Below are 26252 nucleotides of genomic sequence, written 5' to 3' on the forward strand. Positions count from 1 at the left end.
CTGCTCCCAAGTTGAGCTCTAAGGAGATGTAGCTCAAAGGAGTATGTGGGTCAGCTAAGCCGACATACTGTCCCAGAATTCCTGCTTACCCTAGTCTACCATAGAGATGGAAGAAAAGGTTCAAATCTGATTCGTGGCCTGACACATGTCATGCTTCAATCAGGTGCAATCAGGCAGAGATGGGGTAGGTTATCATAGCTGAATTATCTCCACATGGAGACAGTATGAAGTTAAGGAAAAAGCGATTGCTTTTAGGCCCCACGCCTACAGCAATTTTCTGCATAATGTGATTCATGGCATGTTGTAGCATAAAAAGTTGTAATGGATTGCATTTAAAAAATGCAAATTATACTTCAGGGTTTTAGTAGGTCAAGCAAGACTTTAAAATGGTTAATGTCAGAGATCTAAATATAGCTGCGCTTTGTATTACTTATGGATTTTGATTTTTCCATTCTAGGGAAACTTAAATGAACTGGGCAAGATGATAATCCAAGGTGGATTTAGCGTTTGGACAGGACACCGGAAAGGTGCTACAAAGATGAAGGATTTTGCAAGATTCAAACCAATGCAACGGCATCTTTTCTTATATGAAAAAGCCATTATTTTTTGCAAAAGACGTGTTGAAAGTAGAGATGATGCTGATCGATACCCATCATATAGTTTTAAGCACTTTTTGAATGTAAGACACTTTTAATTATGTACTGTAGTATTATATATACATATATATATTCTATTTTGTATTGTTTTTCAATTAAAATAAGTTTTTTTTTGGGGGGGGTGTCCGGTCATGGGGCCTGAGCTCTAGGCCTGGGCGCTATCCCTCAGCTCTTCAGCTCAAGGCTAGTGATTTACCACTTGAGCCACAGCGCCACTTCTGGCTTTTTTCTTTTTTCTTATGTGGTACTGAGGAATCGAACCCAGGGCCTCATGCATGCAAGGCAAGCGCTCTTCCACTGAACCACCTTCCCAGCCCAAAATGAGTTAAGTTTTATACTTTAGCCGCACCCTGCACATGTCCTTGTTTAAAAGCAAGCTTCATCAGTCACTTGTGGTTCACACCTATAATCCTAGCTGCTCAGGAGGCTGAGATCTAATGATCATGTGTCAAAGCCAGCCTGGGCAGGAAAGTCTGTGAAACTCTTATTTCCAATAAATGTGGAAGTGAAGCAGGAGCTAAAGTGGTAGAGTGCTGTTCTTGAGTTAAGGAGCCAAGCAATTACGCAAGGCCCTGAATTCAAGCCCCAGTATGGATATAGGAAAAAAAGAAGCAGTCTTTATTAGAAGTCTTTCTTTTTTTCTTTCTTTCTTTATTTTTTATTGTGAAAATACTATACAGAGGAGTTACAATTACATGGGCAAGATAATGAGTACATTTCTTATCAAGCATTTTAGCCTCCTCCTTTGTTTCCCCTTCCCATCCCTTCCCAGCCTCCCCCCGCCCCCCCATCCAATCCTTCACCCCCCAAAGTTGTAAAGTTCATTTTCGACATGACAACTTGTACTTCTCATTGTTGCAACGGGTCCTATTAGAAGTCTTATATAGAAATCAAGTAAAACACACCCTTTATGTTGGGCATGAGAGGAGAGTACAGAGTTTGAGTCCTCCCATTCCCACCTCACTATTATTCCAGGCACTCTCTTAAGGATACATCTTGAAATGAGAAGGAAATGGAAAGCAATGTCTTGGGCTTCCCTATGAGCACCCCTTTTCTAGGAGTATTAGATGGAGGTTTGGCGGGGGGCGGGGGCAGGGAGGGAGGGAGTCCTGTGCTACAGGATACCAGGAGGAAGAAATTTCTTCCTTTTCCCAATTGCATTTATAAATGAGAACATTGCATTTAGCATATTTCCCTTCCTTTCGTACCCTTCGCTCTTCGCTATTACTTATATACTTGGATGTCCAGAGCTATTCACAACTAAGTCTTCTCTATACTTTTTTGGTTCTCTCTTTTGAAATTATTTTTGTTCTCTCTTATAATTCAAATTGTACTTCTGTCCTAATAATAGCTTGGAATTGAAATTAGAATAGAATTTGGGGAAGTTACTGGAAATGCAGTAATACTTGCATCGGAGCTTGCCACCAGAAACCAGGATCATCAACTTAGGCATGGTAGTGTCCATTAGGAATTCTAGAACTCTGGATGCTAAAACAGGAGGATTGTAAGTTTGAGGCCAACCTGGGCTGTGATATATTTGAGACTAGCCTCAGATACACAACAGGATGCCATCTCATAAGAACAAAGAGCAAACAAAAAAGAAAAAGAGGACATTCAAAATTCACATGAGGCTATAATTGGAGAATTTGATTTTTTTACACCTAATGAATGTTATCTTTCAAGTTTTTAAAAATGTTATTATAAAGGTGATACACAGAGGGGCTACAATTACAGGTAGTGAGTACATTTCTTTTTTCTTTTTTGTTTTAGTTTTTTTAATTTAATTTTACTGTCATGATGATATACAGAGGGGTTGCAGTTATGTAAGGTAGTGAGTACTTTTCATGTCAAACTTGTTACCCACTCCCTGATTTTTCTCTTACTTACCCTCCTTCCCTGCCCCCCCTCAAAATTGTACAGTTCATTCCCAACATGTTGTCTTGTGAGTATCGCTGTTCCCCCTTTGTCCTTTGTCTCACCATTTTGTTGTTCTCCTTCCTTTCCCCAATTTAAATATATATACAGTATCCATAAACATATGTACCATATCCAAGGTAACAAAATCAAATACAGTGACAGCCATATGGATAAACCATTTGGAAAAACACAAAAGAAAAAAGAGATCACATAGTACATTAAAAATAACAACAACAACAACAAAGAAAAACCTCTTGTGTCCATGTCTTGGAGTTCATTTAGATTAGCATCATCTTATATTGTCATATGGACATAGCTATTGAGATATCCTTTTTTTTTTTGGGTCCGGTCATGGACCCTGAACTCTGGGCCTGGGCGCTGTCCCTCAGCTATACCACTTGAGCCACAGCACCACTTCTGGCTTTTTTCTTTTTGCTTATGTGGTGCTGAGGAATCGAATCCAGGACCTCGAGCATGCAAGACAAGCGCTCTACCACTGAACCACCTTCCCAGCCCCAGCTATTGAGATAATCTGCTCATCTACTAGGATTATCCTAGACATATACTAATTATTACAAATGAGGGAAACCATGGGATCTATGTTTCTTTGAGTGCGGCGTACTTCACATAATGTTTTTTCCATTTCCTTAAGAATGGGGCAGTGTCATTCTTTCTGATGGAAGCATAGATTTCTGTTGTGTATATATACCACATTTTCTTGATCCATTCCTCTACTGGGGGGGCATCTGGGTTGGTTCCATATCTTAGCTATGGTATATAATGAGTACATTTCTTTTTGTACAATGGAAAATGTCTTCCCTTCCCTCTTTCTCTCCCAGTTTTTCCCTCCTGTCCCCTCCCACAAGTTGTATAGTTAATTTCCCCCATAGTGTCTAGTGAGTACTCTTTCAACTTTTAAATTGTAAAAGCAATGTAGCATTTGTCATAGAATAATTACAAAATACAACAAAGGATTACCCTTGAATCCTCATCCAGTATCATTTTAGTTTTCTTGTGAGCCTGCTCTTTCGTAGTTGTCATTACCAGTATATTGGAGAACTGATACAATTTGCAGCCATATTTGTAAAGAGCAATGTCTTATGACAAGATTGAGGTGACAGTGTTAAGGTGTATATCCTGCTTTTGATCCTCATAGGATAAAGTCCCATGCCCTTCCCACTGTCTTATTTTCCTATTTTACTTCTAAATCCATGGTAACTTAAAAAAAAGTCCCTCTGTTGTTTTTTAAATCACAAATAGCCAGTTGCTCCATTAATACCACAGTCTATGTCCCACTCTCTAGATTTCTAAGGGTCAATTATGATTCAAATGAACACTGACAGGCAACCAAGATGTTGTAATCATTTCATACAGGGTTTAGGTCTTTTGTTGTTTATATCCTTTTCCTTTGGTAGGTACTTTGCCTTTGTAGGCATGTGCAATCCAATTGACTTGGTTTGTATCTATGGGGTAACCTAGTTACTGCCTAATGTACAATTTCTCACTTGTATTGATTTTCTATTTTGCCTTCAATTTGACACAATGATGAGCATACCAGCAGAATTTTTGTCAAGTTCAGTAATGTAAGGAAGGAGGGACTTTTGAAGTGATGCAGTTGGGAGAATTGAGAATACAATAAATTACCATGGAAACTGTGTGAGACAGCCATAGGACCCATTTCAATGGAAGGTAGATATAAGAGCCTGGTGACTTAGTAGACACAGGAAACAAATAATACTTTATATTTTAAGGAAGAAAATTATTTTGCTTCTTCTCTACTTTCCTGATGGTCTGTTATCCTTTTTTTATTACTACATTTATTGTTTGTTTTTTTTTTATTTAGCAAATATTCACATAGTGATGATAACAGATACCTTGGACAACTAAAAATAATTTCATCAATAATAATGTATTGCTTGTTAGCAGTAAAACATAATAAAACACTTGCAATTCAAACAAGGGAAGGAGTAGAAAAAAATTCTTACTTCGAGAAGGTCATATGATCTGAATATTCAATGCATGCTATTTAATCCTATATCAATTCCAAAATAGATGTGCTTTCTACTTTATAAAGAAGGAAATAGAACTTCATAAAAGTTGAGCAAATTACAGAAAAATAAATAGCTAGTAAATGGTAAAGGTTTCTAGGCCAACTCTCTGACTCTAAAGTTTGTTTTCTAACTTATCCTGAGAATAAGTCAAAGCCATGCTATGAAACAAAATTAATTTTTAAAAAGATGGAATGAGTACTATTTGTCTTACATCTTCATATTTGAACAGAAATAGATTTGAGAGGTATAGCAGGAACATAAATATATTTGGAATCATTTTAAAAGTAACTTCCAACTATATTCAAGGTTGATTTCAGAGGCACTTTGATTCTGTTTTATTTCTAAGTATACTTGCATTCTTTTTCCTTGATATAGTAATTTCACTAGTACTACCCTTATTTCTTATCAGTTTCAATGAGAGTCATTTGAGAGGCTCATCAGTGAAACTAATAGGATATTCCTTCAGATAATTAGGTAAGAATTGAAAGAAAAGAAAAGGGGCAAAAAAGAAATAGAACATGTTTATATAAAAGGTAGTAAAATTACCCCAAATGCAATTAGCCAACATATTAACAAAAGATGAAAGAAAACTGAGAAGCACATTTATATGGAGGAGAAGGAAAGCTTCGGTAAGTAAGAGTGTGTATAGAAGTCCCCACTCCATCCCCCAAAAGTTTTACTGAGAGATATTTTGATTTCCATAGAGACTAAGGGATTGAGGGATTGGTGGATGTTCTGTGATCCCTGTGTACCTGAGTGCTTTTCCCCTGCTCTGTAAATTTTCACAGCTGGAGATAAATAATACATTTTTAAGAGTAAGTGCTCTGGCCAATAATTACCCATTTAAATTAATTTCAAATGCCTTTTCTCACTGATGTTTAATTACTTTTACTTCTCTGTGGCAAATTTGGTTTAATAGTGTGTAGTTAGTTTGTAACAGACTTCAATCTTTGATGTCCTCTTTTGATGTTCAGATTTACCACAATTGTATCAATTACTGCAATTCAGCGTGCATTCTGAACTATGAAAATGCTTTCATTTAACTACTTTGGCCTATGATAATAATTGTCTTTTCATAGTCACTGAATCTAAAATGTATATTTTGCCCAAGTGAGAAAGTTGGTTTCATTTAGAACATAAATGAGATAGAGTTAATGTAACTTCATATTCGGAATAAACCGCTTATGACAAAGGTGACTTCTTCCTTTTAGATGGATGAAGTTGGAATCACAGAATATGTGAAAAGTGATAACCGCAAGTTTGAAATCTGGCATGGTGGGAAGGAAGAAGTTTATATTGTACAGGTTGGTTATTGTAAAATTACTCTAGAAATCATAGTCTACCTTAAGATGAAAAACCTGAGTTGATAAAGACTTTTGGTCACATCTCATAAAATTTCACTTTTTTTCTACAAATCACTTCAATATATTTCAATAGTCTTTGTGATGTATGTAAACATTTTTCTAATAGCATGCATTTTTTTAAATTGAGGGATGATCATGTTGTTCTCTAGGAGACCAGTGAACTGTACATGGCAGCTTGGCAGATATTTGCCTGTACCATTGGGTTCCTCATGAGAGGATTTGATGCTTCACATTTGCTCTAAAGTATAGTTTTTAAAGCCCTGATCAAATATGCTATAAGGTCCGCTGTGTTAGAAGGAAGAGAAGAGCATCAGAATATGCTATGATGTTGTCATCAAATATTCAGGAAATCTCAATGTCATGAATTGTGTGTGATCCTTGTACTGTTGTCTGTTGCCAATGCTCATTGCTTTTTGATTGTCTTAATTCTATACTGACTAGAACCTATAAAATACCTTTTCTTGCCTTACTTTACAACATAATACTTATCATTTAGCAAGCTTATCTTGTAAGTAATGGGAGGATAGTTAAGGGAGCTTTCAAGCTATTAGTCGCAAAGTTTATTTTGTAAGTGATTCTATTTTGGGGAAATACTAGAGCTTGCTTTATAAAATTATGTATATTTTTAAAGAACAAAGAGAAAAACCAAGGAAATCAGTTGTGTTTCTTTTAATCATTGTTGTTACATTATCTAAGGCTCATTTCAGAATAGTTTTCAGTGTCTTATTTCTACTATGTCTAATCTGCTTGCTAATGATTAGCTTCTTAGAAGTTTTAAGAATTACATGGCTAGAATGTGAATATGGTGTTTTAGGGAGTAGATTGTCCTTGATGTAATTACATTTATGGTAAAAATCATTCTTTTATAACAGGAAAATATACCATCCCTTCTTTCTTAATCTTTAGGCTAAAAGTGTAGATGTGAAGATGTTATGGCTAAAAGAAATAAGAAGTATTTTGTTGAAGCAACAGGAACTTATAACAGGTATATTTAAATAACCGTTACAAAAGAAAGCACAATAAGAGCCCCTTAAATAGTATTCTGTGAAACTTTTTGTTGTGAATAGGGTGGGTATTAGCTTTCTTCAATTATAATTGCAAGGGTTTGTGAAACTACTAAGTGGAAGACTGAGATTCACAAACTGAACCCTAGTTCCTGAGAATCAGTTGAGAAGCAGTATACCATGGCTTCCTAGTCATTCCTAGCAGTAGGCTCTGTTTAGGTACTCAAATAATCAGTGCCCACTGAGATTGGGATAGGGAGCTAGTTGTAGTTCTAAACTTGGTGTGTTTGTAACTTTCCTTGTTGTTTCAAGTCCCTGAAAATCTCTATGTGTATATATGTATGTATGAGAGGCGGAGCAGGGGGAAGGAGGGAGAGAAAGAGAAAGAACGACAGAGACAAGACACAGAGACACTGCCTTTAAGGAAGTATGAAGTGTGGCTTCTGAATGATGCTTATTTAAGCTTTATTTTCTTTCACAGTGAAAAAACGGAAGCAGCAGGTCGTAGAGCTGAGTGATGTTTGCCCTCAGCAGAGTGATGAGTAAGTGGTAACTCTTCAAGAAATATCAGCCTTGAAGTTTTCTTGTTTCCCTAGATAACATGAAACAATGCAATTCAAATATCCCAGACAAAAGTGAATCTGCCATTAGCAATAAGTCATCAAGTAACATAAACATATATATATATCCCTTTCTCAGTTTTAGAATTTTATGGAATTGGAATTATCACTATAATTCTGTAAATAGAGCTACACTTAGGGCTTTATCTTTGCAGGTGTGTGTGTGTGTGTAGTGTGTGTGTGTGCAGGTGTGTGTGTGTGTGTGTGTGTGTGTGCGTGCATGTGTGCATGTGTGCATGCGTGTCAGTGCTAGTCTTGGAGCTTGGACTCAGAACTTGGGTGTTGCCCCTTAGCTTTTGTACTGAAGGCTAGTGCTGTACCACTTGGGCCACAGCTCCACTTCTGGCTTTTTGGTGGTTAATTGGAGATTAGTGTCTCATAGACTTTCCTGCCTGGGCTGACTTCAAACTGCAATCTTCAGATCGCAGCCTCCTGAGTAGTTAGGATTACAGATGTGAGCCACTATGCCTACCTTCAGAGAGTTTTTGATCACACATTATATGACTAGAGAGAACTGTAAAAGCATGGCAGCCAAACAAATGAAGGACTAGCTCACAGCTTTGTAGTCCCCACATGGAAACCACTTGCTGATGACTTGGTCTTTGCTACATATAGTTAGAGATGAGTTATGGATTCTGACAAATAACAGCCTGGACACAGCTAGAAAGTCCTGAAGAAGGTGGCAATCCTATATGGTAGAGTCGTGGTGTTTGTGTTCTATGTGTAGGAATTCTACAAAGTACAATTGTCCATATTTTCACATATACAGAAAAAGTTCCCATACAGATTCCAAAACCAAGAACAGAGATTCACCCTGCCACATTTCAATAATTTAGGAGTCATGAAGTGAATTACTAGGATTATTGGATTTTCTTGTGTTGCAATATCACCTTCAATAGGTGGGTAAATGATCTATTGTTTCAATTGGAGCTTTAGGAGAACACAAGTCACTGGAAAGTCTTTCATCTTCTAGGGTTCAAGATAGTCTCTTTTTTTTGTGCAGGCTCTGGAGCTTGATCTCAGGGCTTGGGCACTATCCCTGAATTACACTTAGGGCTTTCTCTTCAGAGTAGTTTTGGGGCTTGAACTTAGAACCTGGGTGCTGTCTTCGAGCTTTTGTGTCCAAGGCTAGTGCTCTAGCACTTGGGCCATAGCTCCACTTCTGGTTTTATGGACTTTTCTGCCCAGGCTGTCTTTGTACCTCAGATCTCAGCCTCTGAGTAGCTAGGATTATAGGCATGAACCAGTGGTGCCTGGCTGTAAAATATCACTTATTTGTATATTATTTCAGAAAGCAATATTTAGATTCCAAAAGAGTTCAGGAAAGTGAATTGGAACATAGCGATGCTCTGAAGAAGGTCAGTGAGGTAGTTGTCAGTTGAGGCAGAGGCAAATGCAGGTATGTGTTATGGTCATCCTATGATGAGATTGAAGGCTGTATAGATTTTGATCTGCCGTTCATTGCTAATTTGGAAAAAAAAACCTACCGATGTGTTGTTTTCATATAAAGAGAGTAAAGTTAACCTATTTTATAAGGTTTTCTTGTCTTGCACATATAAAACAATTCTGATGGGCATTAGAGAGCAGTGATTGTCTAAGAATGATTCCTGGACCATAACATTAGAAGCACCTGAGAATGTCTATGGAAGGCAGATTCTTTGGCTTTCTCTGTCCTATACCTTCTGAATCAGAAATTTGGGGTGTGCAGCCCAGTCACCCTGAGTTTTACCCAGCTTTCTAGATGATTCTGATCCGTCCTCAACCCCTTTATAGAGGATGTGGTGATGAATAGTACACATATACTGGTTTTAAAGAATGCACTCATCACTCACCTTTGGTTTCATGACTAGAGCTAGAAAATTTATTTATTGAAGTCATACTAACTAATGCATTTGCTCTAGCAAGTATCAACTTAATCATATGCACATGCCAGAATTCAGCTGCTATCCTCATGAAATTTGGAAGGTAGAAGGAGAATTCACTCCTTAAGCAATTAAATTCAGTGTGCTGCTGAAGGCATGACTCAAGCAGTAGAGAACTTTTCTAACAATTTTGAGGCCCTGAGTTCAAACCTCAGTAAAAACCAAAATAATTACATGAGGTGTTTCAGTAGGATGGTACAAGGCACTGTAGAAGCAACCAACAGGATCTTACCTAGACAACTGACAACACACACTCCTGCAAAATTGCGAAATAGAGGTCTTGATGTTCAGTACTTAAATAGCATGGTCCTTGCTGAGGACCATTGGCTCATGCCTGCAATCCTAGCTACTCAAGAAGCTGTGATCTGATGATCACGGTTCAAAGCCAGCCCAGGTAGGAAAGGCCATAAGACTCATATCTCTAATAAAGCACTCAAAAAGCCTGAAGTGGCTCTGTGACTCAAATGATAGAGTGCTAGCCTTAAGCAAAAGAAGGTCAGGGACATTGCCCAGTCCCTGAGTTCAAACCCTATCTCTCTCCCCCCTCTCTCCCTCTCTCCCTCTCTGCCTCTCTTCCTCTCTCCTCTCCCCCCCCCCCCCTGCCCCCGTCTCCTGGTCCTTTAGCCACCTTAAGCTAGAAGAGTTTCCTTTTTGTTGACAAGGAAGTAATGATGACCCTTTTAAGTGTTCAGTTATCCATTTAAAGGTCAGTTCCTTCAGGTCATTATGTTGCAGACCCTAGAGCAGTAAGGAGAGAGCCTGGTATGCATGCCTTCATTTCACAGGTAAGGAAGATATACCAGAGAAGACTGACATGAATTTTCTATGATCATATGAAGCATTTCATGTGATCATAATAAAGTTCTGTTAATTTGTAACTTATATGACTAAATCTAAACCAATTCGAGTTTTATAAAAATCAAGCATTTTGAGATGGGATGTTGGCTCAGTGGTAGAGCGCTTGCCTCGCATGCATGAGTTCCATTCCTCAGCACCACATAAGCAGAAAAAAGCCGGAAGTGGCGCTGTGGTCAAGTGGTAGAGCGCTAGCCTTGAGCTGAAGAGCTGAGGGACAGTGCCCAGGCCCAGAGTTCAGGCCCCACAACTGACAAAAAAAAGAAAAAAGAAAAATCAAGCATCTCCTACATGTAGGCTCTTATTAGACATACAATATATAGCATGTTGTCATTGAAGATTAAGACAGCCAAACCATGCCAAATTATTATATAAGTAAATCTAATAAGTTCTATTTGAATAGATTTAATAAAAACATTACAGAAAACATTCAGAATAATTGCTTTTTTGCTAAGGAAATAATAAAACTCTCCCACCAACTCCAATTTGCAGCCATTCTAAGAATGAAAGGAAGTCTATGATAGTCCAACCACTCCCTGAAATGTCAAATTTTAAAATAGCATAACCTAATTGATGATTTTGTTATACAAAGCCCATTACTAATCTCAGTCCACTGGCAGTTGGCCTTTTGAGTATAGCAGTGCATTTTCTTCTCTCCTGGTGGTGAATCACCACCTTTACATAACTGCTGCTCTCAGTGGTTTTCTTATTGTTTGGACTGAGCCATCACCATCTGCAGAAATATCTAGAGTGCCAGGAATTGGCAAACAACTGTTTGTGCTCTATTTATGATGATGAAAAAGATAGATCTCTAAATGGATAATAATGCCATAGTAAAATAATGCTCTTGCAACAGTTGTGCTGATAATTTTTTAACATCCTTAAGATCATTAGATTTGATTTGAAGCATATCTTATTATAAACTTTCAGTAAATAGTTATTTAAATAGAATGCAGTTCAAGTGTCTGTGGAACATTTCTGAAATTGATAAGGTTACTCAACCTTTGCAGATATCTAGAAAGTGATCACTTTTATGTTTTTATTTAATAATTTTTCTATTATTGTTCAGTCATTGTACAAAGAAGTCTCAATTCAGCATATTAATTTATGGTTGCAATGCATGTTGATCAATGTTACTTCAGTTTTACTTTGAAATAATTATAAAGTTACAGGAAGATAGCAAAAACAGTACAGAGAGGTATTTTGTAACCTTGACAGTTTTTTGCAGTGATAGCCTGCAGAAGTATAATATATCACAAAGTGGAAAATGAAGAGAGTACAACCCACAGATCTTACTCAGATTTTCCACATTTCCACACGGTTTTGTATGTTGTGCATGTGTAAGTTTTGGAATTTTATCTAGTGATGTTTTTCATTAAGGTGAGATAGAGAATGGAGAAATTACAAATATACTTTAGAAGCAGTTTGGACTGGAGATCAGAAAATATAGGAAGTAAAGATTACATGTTTCAAAAAACCTATTTAACCACATCTGGGAAATATACTTTTGCAGGTTGTCAGAAAGTTGCTAATGAATCCTAACTCTCAGCACATTATAGCAACAGAGTACTCGTTAAATTGCAGGAGATAACTTATGTAAAAAGTGTTTCATAGAAGAAAGAGTTGGCAAGATTTTAGCATCTTACTGAGTTAGTAGAGAGGAATTAGTACTATTTAGGGCCAATTCCTATTTGTCTGAAGTTATTAGCTTAGAGGGTAGACGTGGTGCTTTATAGTGGATTGCTTCTTTTGCCCTTCAGAAGAATCAACCTATTTTGGGAGACTCAATGTGGGTGTTAAAAATAATGACAGGGGCTGGGAAGGTGGCTCAGTGGTAGAGTGCTTGCCTTGCATGCATGAGGCCCTGGGTTCGATTCTTCAGCACCACATAAGCAGAAAAAGCCAGAAGTGGAGCTGTGACTCTAGTGGTAGAGTGCTAGCCTCGAGCTGAAGAGCCACGGGACAGTGTCCAGGCCCAGAGTTCAGGCCTCACGACCAAAAAAAAAAAAAAAAATGACATGGATAATGACAAAGCTGAACGCAGTGGACTCTGGCATGGTTTTAAAGAGTAATAAATGTTTCTTTATAATATAATGACCAGGTACATATTTGTATGGTAGCTTCTATTGTATCAATAGATTGGTATTAGTGTGAGAATGACAACTTTATTACTTCTAATTTACAGAAGAGGAAACAAGGCTTAGAGCTGGCAAAAGATTTGTCTACAGTTAATGGTCTTAACCACATTTCAAATGAGTGAACACTTTATGTTCTTAAAATTTGAGAACCCCAAAGAACTTTTATTTATGTAGATTATGTCTAGTGATATTTACTTGATTACAAATTAAAACTGAAAAATATTTATTTTAAATTAAGCCCATTGTAAACTTGTACAAATAATATTTTAATTAATAGTGACCTTTTTGAAGCAAAAAAATTTAGAAGAGTGACATTTGAATTCTCTTGTAAGTCTCTTTAACATTCACTATCCCATATCAGGTAACTTCTAGAAAGTTCTACCCATATATTTATAAGAAGGAGGGGGTAAAAAGAGCAATTAATGTGTTAATGTAAACTTGAACTTTCAGATCTCTTGAGTCTATGGAATTAACCCTTCGTGATCTACCCTCCCACACTTTGAAGACCGTTGGTTTAGACTAATAATAAATGTTTACTTTCCTTAATTAATATTATTTGAGGATGAATTGGATCACAGCAGTTTGTTCAGATGTGAGCAAACGATCAGTGAAAGCCAGTTTGTATTTAAACATTTGCTATCATAGATGATCTGTGAAGAGGTCGTCAAGAACCAAGCCTTAAGTAAGCATTTTGTCCAGCTATGGAATCATACAATAAAAAGAATTGATAAATGCTTCTTCATTCACGGGGGATTGGATGAAGAAAAACCAATTTAAGTTTTTGTTTCTCCCAATAGTTTTCTAGGTTGAACTAGTAGAGAAAACATATAAAAGTGCATTGCGCTGTGATCTCCAGCCCCCTCCTTCCATCACCAAGAAAGTTAGGATGAAGTTTTCTTCTGGCTTCATTGTATTGAGTCAAAACCAGAAATAGGCTAAGTATGGTGGCACATCCTGGTAATCCAAGCCCTCTAGTGGCTGAGGCCTGAGGATCTTGAGTTTGAAACCAGCCAAGGCTATGTAGAAAGTTTTAGGTTAGGCAAGCTTGTAGCATAGCAAGAACATGTCTCAAGAACCAACCGACCAGTGAAGCAGCTTGAGAACGACCAGTGAAGCAGCTTGAGAAATAATGGATTCCATTTTTCTTGCAGAGATGGATGTTCAACATGGCTCTCTTATTTTGACGAAACTACTCTGTCAAGTAGCCTGTAACTCTTTCCTGCCTGCTTCTCAGATTACTTGGAAAAAGTCCTGCTCAAAAGACATTCAACCAAAATGATGTGAATGTTGCTTTCAGGTTAATTTCTTTGGACACGCAAAAAAACCCACACAGCACATAATTATTTTTTCTTTGATATTTAAAAAATGTTTTAGTTGCTCTTTATTTTTTTTAAATTGTATATTTCATGTGTAAGTTACTGTGCTGGAGAAATTCTCATCTCAGAATACATTTGAACTTGAAAGTAGTTTCTTCTTTATCTACTATGTAACCAAATGCAATCAGTGTGCCTTGGATTATTCAGCTTATTCTGAATTAAATTAAAATGGCTGCAAAATGATTAAGGTCAAGCGAAGCACAATATTATGATTTAATACGCTTTAATTGGATCTAGAGCTTGTGTCCATTGTACTACCTTGTGCAAGATGATACACAGTCCAAAAATCCTTTTGGAGACATTAGCAAATTTTGTTAGAGCTATTGCATTTTGTATGTACTATGATAACATTTTCATGAGATTAGTTTACAAAGAGTTGTATTTAAAATTTAATATTTTCATTCTTTTTCTCTCTGGATTTGTGCTTATAATTCATCTAATGGATTAGTTGTGCTCTATTATTTTTTTTTGTACATTTCATGCTGTAATTCCTTTTCCAAATAAAAAAGGAAATCTTCAGGTTATATAAACATATGTTCTGCTTCTGTTTTCCTGTCACAAACCACTCCAGTTTATTGTTCCTACAAAGTTGCAACCAACCATATTTATCATCAAAGTGAACAGTACGTACTTCATGTCATAGATAGCGGGTGGTTATACAAGTAGTTTTTCAATTGAATTTGTCCTTTGGTTTTTCAAAACAACTTTACAACTGGGTGCCAATGGCCCAGGTTGGTAATCCTAGCTACTCAAGACACTGAGATCTGAGGATTGCAGTTTGAAGCTAGCCCAGGCAGGAAAGTCTATGAGACTCTTATCTCCAATTAACCACTAAAAAGCTGGAAGTGGAGCTGTGGCTTAGATGGTAGAGCTTTGAGCATAAAAGCTCAGGGACAGTGCCAAGGCCCTAAGTTCAAGCTCCAGACTGGCAAACAACAACAACAACTTTATACTCTCCAGGTAAATATAAACCCTTAGCAGACTGCACAAAGAGTGGTTCAGAAGACCTCCTGATTAGAAATGGAGATGCCATCCAATTTCTCCCTAAGGATGCTGACGATAGATGGTAGGTATGTATGCAGTGCCTTGATGACGTCAGGTTGGTGCAAAGGAGAAACTAAACAATCTGTATATTTGTAAAGTCTTGAACAACAGTGATACCACAGCGATGCCTTTCATTTCCACTGCTTCAGCTCACGCCTCTCATAGCTCACTGGAAGGGACACTAACCTTCGGTAAGTGACTGATGCTTTGAAGGAATCAAATGCTCTGAGTTTGCATGGTGTTTTGTCATTCACCTTTGGCTTAGGTGATTTAGTGGATACATCTTGGCCTTTTCTGGTCACATTCCATTTTATTCATCACATATCTATGAGTGTGCAGTAAGTGCTCAGGACTGTGCTTCACCACTTTGGGCTGTAACCACAACTCGCTATATCAGTTCAAATATTGACTCTGATGTATCATTCCATACTTATACACCAGTTGCAGAGGTGCCTCTGCCTTTATAGTATTTGTGAGAAAATAATGAAGCAGGAAGAAACATAGTTTGGAAATAGATTGAAAGGAGCTTCCATAATTCTTTCAGAAATTTAATATGAAATAATTTTGTTTTCACTGTGTCAATTGTTTGAATTGAAATACTACATCAACCATGTACTCTAACCCTAAACTCTGCATGATGGTAAAAATTAATGATGAATAATTACAGTATTAACCATTTTTCTTTTCTTTATTTTTATTATCCTTTATTTGTCAAATATAACACTGGCATAGAACAAGAACCTCTTTGCACTTACAAATAAAGATATAATCATATTAATATGTTCGTTAGGGTTTAATTTTTCCTTTAGTATTATATCTGTGAATAAACATGTTATATTTGTAAAACATGTTAAGCTTATCTCTAATAGGTTGATTGGAGTGAAAGAGTTTTCAGATAGTGTGATGTCCTGTAAGAGATCTTTCAGTGTAGATATTGAGGAAAATCTATTGTAAAACCAACCTTATAGCTGGGCGCTGGTGGCTCACATCTGTAATCCTAGCTAATCAGGAGGCTGAGATCTGAGGATCACAGTTCAAAGCCAGCCTAGGCAGTAAAGTCTGTGAGACTCTTATCTCCAGTTAACCACCAGAAAGCCAGAGTGGTGCTGTAGCTCAAGTGGTAGAACACTCACCTTGAGCTGAAGAGCTCATGGATAGTGCCCAGGCCCAGAGTTCAAGACCCATGAATGAGAACAAACAACCCCCGCCCAAAAAAAACACCCTATGGTCCAAAAAAAATTGCTTTAAGAGTGTTAGATTTTTTTGCTTTTTTCCTAAGAATGTGGTATTGCTATATGGTGTGTTTCTTCTTCATGTACATATGTACACATATACAGGACTGCAGCCAAGAATTATGTTAGAGGTAGAATGAATCAATGAGAAGTAAGATGATGTTCATTTCTACTCTCCATACCTTTAGTACAGAAAATTTTTATGCAAACAATTTGTGTCCTTATAGATCTTTCTCCTCAGTTACCTATCTATGAAAACACAGCACAATTGGGTGCTGGTGGCTCAGGCCTGTAATCCTAGCTACTCAGCAGGATGAGATCTGACAATCACGGTTCAAAGCCAGTCAAGTCAGTGAAAGTCCATGAGAATCTTATCTCCATTTAATTACCAGAAAGCCCTAAGTGGAGCTGTGGCTTAAGTGTAGAATTCTAGCCTTGGGCCCTGAGTTCAAGTCCCAGGATCAGCACACACACACACACACACACACACACACACACACACCACCACCACCACCACCACACACGTATGCATGCACACATACACACCACAGAAGAAGAACATAATCAATATGAAATACAAGTTTTGGCCTTGTGTTTGAATTCCAGGTAATGGCAAACTATTTCTAAATGAATCTAATAGGCCAGGATCACTTTGTTTACAAGTATCATAAATGGAGCCAAAAGTAAAGATGCATTGAACTAAGGCTGAAGGATTTACATATTGGGTCATAGAAAACCCAAGATATTCTAACTGGGTCATCTCTTGAAGTAATTGTTTGGTTGGATTATTTAGTAGTGAATTATTTAGGCTGTTTTGCCAACAAAGAGAAATTACTCACATATATCTATGCTTAACAGCTTTTACACCATAATTTTTAATAGTATATTGAGGGGTTGGGGATTTAGCTCAGTGGAAGAGCCTTTGTCTGCTAAGTACAAGGCTCTGAGTTCAGTCCTCAGCTCTGCCAAAACAAGAGAGTAGTTGATTGATAGACTATATACTGCTACATACTGTTTCATAAAACAAGTCTTAAAATTCAAAAAGATTGGAATCATATAGTTTCAGAAATAAATATGTCCAAGTATTTGAATATCAAAGAATACCAATCTCAACTGCATATAGGATTAAAAAAGCAGAAGAGAATTTAGAGTGGTTTCAAATTGGATGAAAAAGAAAACAACATTTTTGTGGCTATAGTTAAAAAGAGAAGGAAATGTATAGCTTTAATTACTCACTTTACATACTTAAAATCAGTGTAATTCACCATATTAACATAATGAAGGGGAAAATTATGTATAGTCAGTTCAATAGATGCAGAAAAGCAATTGGTAGAACTCTACCCTCATTATAAAAGCTCTCAGCAAACTAGAAATAAAGACAATTTCTTCAGCCTATTGCTAAGATTAAAAAAACACACATGAAGAATTACCCGATATCATACTTATTGGGAAATGTTGGCAGAGTTTCCTCTAAAATTGGAAGCAAGCCAAGAATAATCATTCTAACCATTTGCATTCAGCTTATACTGGAATTTTTAGCCAATGCCAAAACTGAAGGAAAAATTTAAAGAAAAGGCAACAGTGCCATGATTCAGGTTATATACAAGGGTTATATACCCTTACATATAAGGGTCTATGCATAATAAGACACTATTAGGACAAGTAAGTGCATTTCACAAGATGATATTATAGAAAATCATTACAAATATATTGAAATTCGATGTCTTTGCAATAAGGAACATTCAGAAGTCAACATTTATGTTAACAGCCTTATAATGCAGATACAAGGGTATGATAGTGGAAACTACAAACATTTACTGTAATCTATATAAGATGAACTAAAAAAAGATGTAACATGCTTATAGTTTGTATATTTCAATGTTAAGAACTCCATCTTCAGTGGATTTACCTATAAAATCAATGCAATTCAAATTAAAATCTCATCAGACTCTTGAACAAAGACGAGTTTAAAGTGGCACTGTAGCTCAAGTGGTAGAGCGCTCACCTTGAGGTGAAGAGCTGAGGGACAGTGCTCAGGCCCAGAGTTCAAGCCCCATGACTGACACACACACAAAAAAAGGTGTGTTTATTCTATAATGTATATGGAAAAAGCAAATGGTCAAAAGCAGAATGATATGAAAATGTGGAGGTCTTTATATACCTTACTTCAAGATACAGTGTAGAATGCATTAGTGAGTGCACTATGGCGTATGTGTGTGTGTGTGTGTGTGTGTGTGTGTGTGTGTGTGTGTGTGTACATGTGTACTCAAAAGATTTTAAAGATCCACATACATATATCATTATTTTTAAAATTTTTTTTGTTATAGTTCATTGCATCTAATAGTTTGAAGTTCTAGGTTATGGCAAACAGGTCAAGAATACAGCACCACATAATGTTATATGAAGTCTTTTAAAAAATATTTTTATAGCTGGGCACCAGTGGCTCACACCTGTAATCCTAGCTACAGTGGAGGCTGAGATCTGAGGATCATGGTTGGTTCAAAGCCAGCCCTGGCAAAAGAGTTTCTGTGAGACTCTTATCTCCAGTTAACTACTCAAAAACCCGGAGTGGTGTTGTGGCTCAAGTGGTAGAATGCTAGCCTGGAACCCAACAGCACCCAGGCCTTGAGTTCAAGCCCCACAACATATTTTTTTAAAATAAAAATTCAAGCCAGTTGAAAAGAAGGGCTGTTTTCACAATTGGTTCTGTACAACTAGGTAGAAAAGGAATGAGCTTCCTTACCTGTCTTCATATACACACAAATTTAACTTGAATCCAGCTATAATTTTAAACATAAAAGCCAGAATCACAAAACTTCTAAAAGCAAACAGGACAATATCTTCATGAACCATAAAAAATACCAGATATACTAAGAAATATTACACATGAAGCATGGAGAATTTTTCAGCCTCAAAAAATTGATAGGTGTGCTGAATGTAGGCAGACATATATAATTCCAGAATCCCAGCTACAGAATCTTTGGAAACAATTTTAAAAGCCAGTGAAATCATGAAAAATGTATTTATTGAAAATAGTGACCTCTATTGTGCTCCTGTCAAAAGTGTATGTATTCATCTTATTTGCAAATAATCACAGTATAACCCCTGCTTTCACTGTATTTGATGTCGGTATAATTTGTGGAGGGGAAGGGGAAAGCAAATAATATTGATATTTGTATTCAACATCAAAAGACCTCATGAAGATTTTTCCATAACTTTTACAGCCTTGATTTGAAATTAAAAGCCAAATATCCTCACATTGAATTTAGGACAAAGTTAATTACATTAATTTTGAGCTACCTAATACAGGACATGTAAAATTACATATTTGATTAGCTTTAATTTGAAGTGACTCCATTGCTATATTCCCAGTAGAATTAGGGCATCTTAGCACCGTTTGAAATTACATGGCAGAAAAACAAGTTTGTTTCTTTTTCCCTGGATAGTGTGTGGGTAGCTATACGTTTGGGAAAAATCAGACTATTTCCTAGTTAAATTTTATAGTAGTGGAGTGTTGCATCTTGCTAAACAGACACTTTTCTAGTTGAGCCGTACCACCAGCTCCTTTCTAGTTCATATTTTATTTATATGCTAATTTATTATTAATTCATTATTCTCCCTCATCTCTCTGCAGCCCATCCATCCCCTCAAGTTCCATGGTTTTATTTTCTACTCTCTGATTTTTCAATATCATTTTTCCTTGCATTGCTAATGAGATTTGAGGTGTAATGGATAAATATATCATTAGCATTTTAAGCATTTATATCTCCTCAATGTGGTATGCAAAGGATAGGAGGACAAGATCCCACTGGTCCCCTTTCTCTAAAAACTTCTAACTTTTGATATCATTAAAATATACATTACTTTCAAATAGCATGCATGTGTAATTTATGTTGAAATGACATTACTTCTCAATGGAACTTAGTTTTAGAAGTCATAGGACAATCAAAGGATACAGGTTGGCCCATTGTAACAATGATATGTACAAGACAGTATGTTGAAAATGAACTTTACAACTTTGCCAGGGGGAGGGAAGAGTTGGGGAGGTGGGGAGGGAAGGGATGGTAGGGGAAAAACAAAGGAGGAGGTAACAATGCTCCATAGGAAATGGACTCAGTACCTTACTCATGTAACTGTAACCCCTCTGTACAGTATCTTTACAATAAAAATATTTTAAAAATTAAACCTTATAGAGACAGAGAAAAGAAGATATAGGACAATCAACACTCTTAGCCTTAAAGGTCACTTAAATATAACATCATTCTTTAAAATGTCACTGAAATATTAACATTATTCTTCATTAGTTTGTATACACAACACTGAGTTACAAGAAGAAACTCAGTCCCTCTGGAAATGAAGGAACAGATTTTAAACAATAAGATCTCTTTTGGAGGTGTGAACTACATTAGATTTTATCTCTTTTTATTTTTTCCCTCTTTTTCTTTCCTCCTCCTCCTCCTCCTCCTCCTCCTCCTCCTCCTCCTCCTCCTCCTCCTCCTCCTCCTCCTCCCCCCTTCTTCCTCCTCCTCCTTTCCCTCCTCCTCCTTCTCTCCTCCTCAGTCCTTTCCCTCCTCCTCCTCCTCTCCTCCTCCTCCTCTTTCTCCCCTCCTCTTTCTCCCCTCCTCTTTCTCCTCTCCTCCTCCTCCTCTCCTCCTCCTCCTCCTCCTCCACCTCTTCTCTCCTCTCCTCCTCCTCCTTCCCCCTCCTCCTCCTCCAACTCCTTCTCTCCTCCTCCTCCACCTTCTCCTTTCCTCCTTCTCCTCTTTCTCCCCTCCTCCTCCTTCCCCCTACCTCTCCCCCTCCCCCTCCTTCTTCTCTCCTCCTCCTCCTCCTCCTCTCCTCCTCCTCCTTCTCTCCTCCTCCTCCTCCTTCTCTCCTCCTCCTCCTCCTCCTCTCCTCCACCTCCTCTCCTCCTCCTCCTCCTCCACCTCTTCTCTCCTCTCCTCCTCCTCCTTCCCCCTCCTCCTCCTCCTCCTTCTTCTCTCCTCCTCCTCCTCCTCCTCCTTCTCTCCTCCTCCTCCTCCTTCTCTCCTCCTCCTCCTCCTTCTCCTTCCCTCCTTCTCTCCTCCTCCTCCTCCTCCTCCTCCTCCACCTCCTTCTCTCCTCCTCCTCCTCACTCCCCTCCTCCTCCTCCTTCTTCTTCCCAGTCTTGAGGCTTGAATAGGGTCTGTGAAGTTCTTTTGCCCAAGGCTAGCACTCTACCACTTGAGCCACAGCTCCACTTCTGGGTAGATAGTTAATTGGAGATAAAACTGACAGAGTTTCCTGTCTGGGATGGCTTTGAATTTTGATCCTTAGATCTTTTTTTTTTTTTTTTAATTTTATTTTATTTTAATTGAGAACATACTGTACAGAGGGGTTACAATTACATGGGCAGGAAAATGCATACATTTCTTACCAAGCATTGCAGCCTCCTCCTTTGTTTACCCTTCACCTCCCTTCCCAGCCTCCCCCCTCCCCCCCACCCAATCATACCCCCCCTCCCCCCCCCCCCCCCACATTGTAAAGCCTGTTTTGACATGACATTTTGTACTTCTCATTGTTGCAACAGGTCCACCTGAATCCTTAAACGACTTGTTTGTCCCCGTCTCCTCCACATGTTATACTGACATCAAATATAGTGAAAGCGGGGGTTACACTCTGGGGGAGGGACATACAAAGCAATAAAGAAATAATATTATAAATGCATTAGAAACACATGCATGAAAGAAACAAAAACATTAAAACACATACTTGAGGGTTCGTTTTCCTAACATCACATTCTCTGACTTTTTCCGCTTGACTCATACCTATACTAGATATTGCAAATAAGGGAAACCATGGGACCTATGTTTCTTTGGGCCTGGCTTACTTCACTTAATATAATTTTTTCCAAGCCTTTCCATTTCCTAACAAATGGGGCAATGTCATTCTTTCTGATGGAGGCATAGAATTCCATTGTGTATATATACCACATCTTCTTGATCCATTCATCTACTGAGGGGCATCTGGGTTGGTTCCATATCTTAGCTATGGTAAATAATGCTGCAATAAACATAGTTGTGCTGCTAGCTTTAGTGTGGGCTTGTTTGTGGTCATTTGGGTAAATGCCCAAAAGTGGGATTGCTGGGTCATTGGGGAGCTCTATATGGAGTCTTTTGAGGAACCTCCATACTGCTTTCCAAAGTGGTTGAACAAGTTTACATTCCCACCAACAATGAAGTAAGGTTCCTTTCTGTCCACATCCCCTCCAGCATCTGTTGTTGTTAGAGTTCTTGATTTTTGCTGTTCTAACTGGAGTGAGGTGATATCTCAATGTTGTTTTGATTTGCATTTCTTTTATGGCTAGGGATGTTGAACATTTCTTCATGTGTCTATTGGCCATCCTTCTTTCTTCTTCAGAGAAGCTTCTCTTTAAGTCTTTCGCCCACTTACTTATTGGGCAGTTGTTTCTTTGAGGATTTGTTGTTGGGTGGTTTAATTTTTTGAGTTCCAAGTATATTTTAGATATGAGACCCTTGTCCGTTGTATGGCTAGTAAAGATCTTCTCCCAATCCGTGGGCTTAGATCTTAGTCTATTGAATAACTAGGATTTTGGGTGTGAGCCACCAACGCCCAATTTGATTATATTTCCTAAAAGTGTTAAAAACAACAATATAGACAGGCTTTTCCTACATTGCCCGTGACATTCAAAGAATTGTCAGAGTACAGAGGTGGCCATCATCCAGAGTTTGTCCCAGTGTTGCAAGAAGACATCATCACTGCTTTGTTCCCCTAAGGTGAAAGAGCAGTGCTACTTTCTTTCCAATTAAAGTTTTTCATGCCATCTACTGAGATTCCATCTGAAAATCTGAAATCACATCTTTTGTATATTAGTCTATAGGCAGATTGACCTGGATTGTTTTGGTAAATTTTCAGTAACTAAACAAAAGTTTAAAGACAGGAGATGCAGTAATAATAAACTATCAACTCCTTTGTGGATACTTTATTATCTAATTTTGTGTTATCTATGTGATTATTATGTTCCATGAAAGTTTGTTTCTGAAGGAACTCTTTTGCATTTTGATTGGCATTTAGGCTGGTCAAAGCTGTCCTATGATTCAAAGGATCCAAAGCTACAAGTTTTGATGTATCAATGCTTGTATTTTATGCACTCAAATCTAGATATATATGCCACAAAGTAATGTTAATACATTTTCAGTAGAAGTGTTCCTATAATAAACCTCAACTTTTAAGTGCTTTACTTTTGAAATTGTTAAAGCTTTTCTAAGTTGCATTTCATTCTAAAAATCTTTTAAAATACATGAGTAAATGTCTTTCTTTTAAATATGTGAACACTGTGATCAATTGTTTTGAAATATATGGCCAGATGTTGCATGCAGTATTTAATTTAAGCTTGGTGTATTTTATAATACAAATATATTATATAGTACTTATAGACAGACTCTTTTATAATGAAGACATTAGTTTTCAATTTCTGCCTTTTGGAAGTTACATTATCAAATTGGCATAATGAATGTTTCTCCACGACGTGTTTTCTGATCAACAATAAGCACAATAACTATGTGTAATTTATTTTTCAAATAACTTTATTATGCCATGATTACAGGGTATCATTTAATGAGGTAATTTGGATGGCAAACCAGTTGCATTTTACTCAGATACCTGCAAATTATAACCTTCATGTCTAATTGGTGGAAGTCATGATGATCAATTTTCAGTTTTTCATGAAAAGTTTCCATACATTTAATGTTTTACTTAGTGATTCTACAACAACAAAATGAAATCAAAGTGCTTTTTTTTGGCCAGTCTTGGGGCTTGAACTCTGGGCTTGAACTCTAGGTACTCTACCTTAGCTTTTTTTTGCTCAAAGTTAACACTCTACTACTTGAGCCACAGCACCATTTCCAACTTTTTCTGTGATTAACTGGAGATAAGAGTCTCGCAGACTTTCCTCGGTGGGCTGGCTTTGAACTGAGATCTTCAGATCTCAGCTTCCTGAGTAGTTAGGATTACAGGCATGAGCCACCAGCACCTGGCTTAAGGCACTTTTTAAATGTACTAATCATGTGGTTAGGAAACTGAATTAGGAGTTAAAGTTTTTGACCGATTATGTCTTCATTCAAAGGAAGGGATAGTAGAGGAAAAACAAAGGAGGAGGTAACAATTCTCGATAGGAAATGTACTCATTATCTTACTCATTTAACTGTAAAATATATAAAATATTTTAATTTAATGGTATTAAAGTACAGACTTTAATGATTTAAGACAATACTGAATTCTGTAGATATAAGTGTACATCTTGAGTGTTTGAATCAATGTACAGCAAATGCTATGTCTGTATGTGTTTGCAATGCAACTTCACTATATTAGTTTTATGGGCTATAAAAGTGTGTTACTATAAAACATAGCAGCAATTTCCCTTTCAGTCTTCAAATTTTAATTACATTGTAAATGTACTTACAATGTAAATGTAGTTGCATTAATTCTAAAAAAATCGTCTTAAATTCCTTCATGCATTTGTTTCAGTTTAACATAGTGTTATTTATAGTTGAAGATCTCTTGTTTCATTTATCAGTGATGCAATATTAAAGGAACCATAGGAATTTTCAGATAATTTTTTATCTTCATTCTTGCTTATGATTCTGAGAGAGAGAGAGAGAGAGAAAGAGAGAGAGAGAGAGACTCAGAGAGAGACAGAGATTAAAAGATAGAGACAGAGAGAGAGACAGGCACAGAAACACACACAGACACATAGACATGGAGACAGAAACAGAGAATGATTTGAACAAAGCCAGGTAAAAACAATCTTGTTGCTTAAAAGTTCCTTTACCTAAATCTATAACACAGTAATAAAGTTTCAAGACTTCTGAAAGGTATGGGTTGGGGAAAAGGGGTAGATAAATGAAAAGGGTGAAAATGTATAGCTTACAAAATTAAGAAAAAGGAATGGATGGGAAAAGAGGGAAGGGTAACAATGTTGAAAGGGGTGACATTGATTACGATCTAGAGTATGCATGCTTTATTAAATGGCAACTCCTTTGTACAACTACTTAAAGATAATAAAAAGAAAAAAGACTTCTTTTCTAAAAAAAAAAAAGTTTCAAGACCTCCACCCATTGAAAAAGTCTGATTCCAAATAATAGAACTCACAGAACCCTGGAAATCACTTAGCTACCTGATATTTTGTGAATTTTCACTTGTTTTTGCAAAGGTCTCTTTAATTAATTAATTAGAATGCAGGATCAAATAGTTTTGTTCATAGCCCTTTGGGAGCTAGCACTTACACCTTAATATAGAGAGGGGACAAAAATCTCTATTTGTGTTGCTTTCATTGAATCTGCCATTTTAAAAACGCTGATAACTGTTTTGGTATCTTCATGAGCATCCAATCCCAGTGTAAGTGCCTCACTTGAGCTCTTTTGACAAAGCGCCATCAGTGAACTAGTTAATAAGTTAATCCATCTCTAGATTACTCCATGAAAATTATAATGCACATTCAAGTTTTATTTCTGCTTTGGCTGAAGAGTAAATGTTACTGTTGATACTTCCAAAATATGAATGAATCTCACAATATACACAGTTGTTAAAGTCAGTATCTGGACAACAACATTGTCTTAAAAACTTCAGAGTATATTTTGGAAAGTGTAGGGGAAAAGAAATACTGTTCTGTTCTGTGATTTTTGGGGGGATGTTGTCAGAAATCAATCCAGTGTCATAATCAAGGTTTCTCAGAAAAAAAAAATCAAGAGTACTAGACTGTGAAGGCCTTCTTACTGGAGAAGAAGTGCTTCATGGGTCCTCTCAAGTAATTCAATAGCAAAGAATGTCATTATTATATTGTAGTACTCCTCCAAATCAGTTTGGAATGGTCAGTTTCCAAGGGGCCCTATCAGTAGAAATGCTAAGGAAGAAGTTAACGTTAAGGCCAAAATGTCAACTCTATATTGCTTGAAAAGAAATGAATAAAACTGACAGCTTGGGTGACTTTTTTGTCTTTTCCACAGCAGCAAGGCAGATGTGGGGGGAGCGAGAAAAGGAAAAGGGAAAAAAATCCAACTAGTCCTTCATAACTCAAAATACCATTTCTTTCA

The 26252-nt window shown here is 37.1% G+C and overlaps 1 protein-coding gene across 1 annotated transcript in view; it reads left to right on the top strand.

Annotated features, from left to right (window-relative positions):
* Positions 1-14384, top strand: part of Mcf2 (MCF.2 cell line derived transforming sequence) — a 61970-nt gene extending 47586 nt beyond the window's left edge. Inside the window, exons 20-24 of the mRNA XM_042667592.1 lie at positions 458-679; positions 5836-5928; positions 6895-6973; positions 7474-7534; positions 13679-14384. Coding sequence (XP_042523526.1) covers positions 458-679; positions 5836-5928; positions 6895-6973; positions 7474-7534; positions 13679-13739 — 516 coding nt within the window. The 3' untranslated portion in view covers positions 13740-14384. The remainder of the gene's footprint in view (positions 1-457; positions 680-5835; positions 5929-6894; positions 6974-7473; positions 7535-13678) is intronic.
* Positions 14385-26252: the final 11868 nt, after the last annotated feature.

The sequence above is a fragment of the Dipodomys spectabilis genome, unplaced genomic scaffold, assembly GCF_019054845.1.
Source record: "Dipodomys spectabilis isolate Male_0828 unplaced genomic scaffold, ASM1905484v1 ptg000414l, whole genome shotgun sequence".
NCBI classification, from domain to species: domain Eukaryota; kingdom Metazoa; phylum Chordata; class Mammalia; order Rodentia; family Heteromyidae; genus Dipodomys; species Dipodomys spectabilis.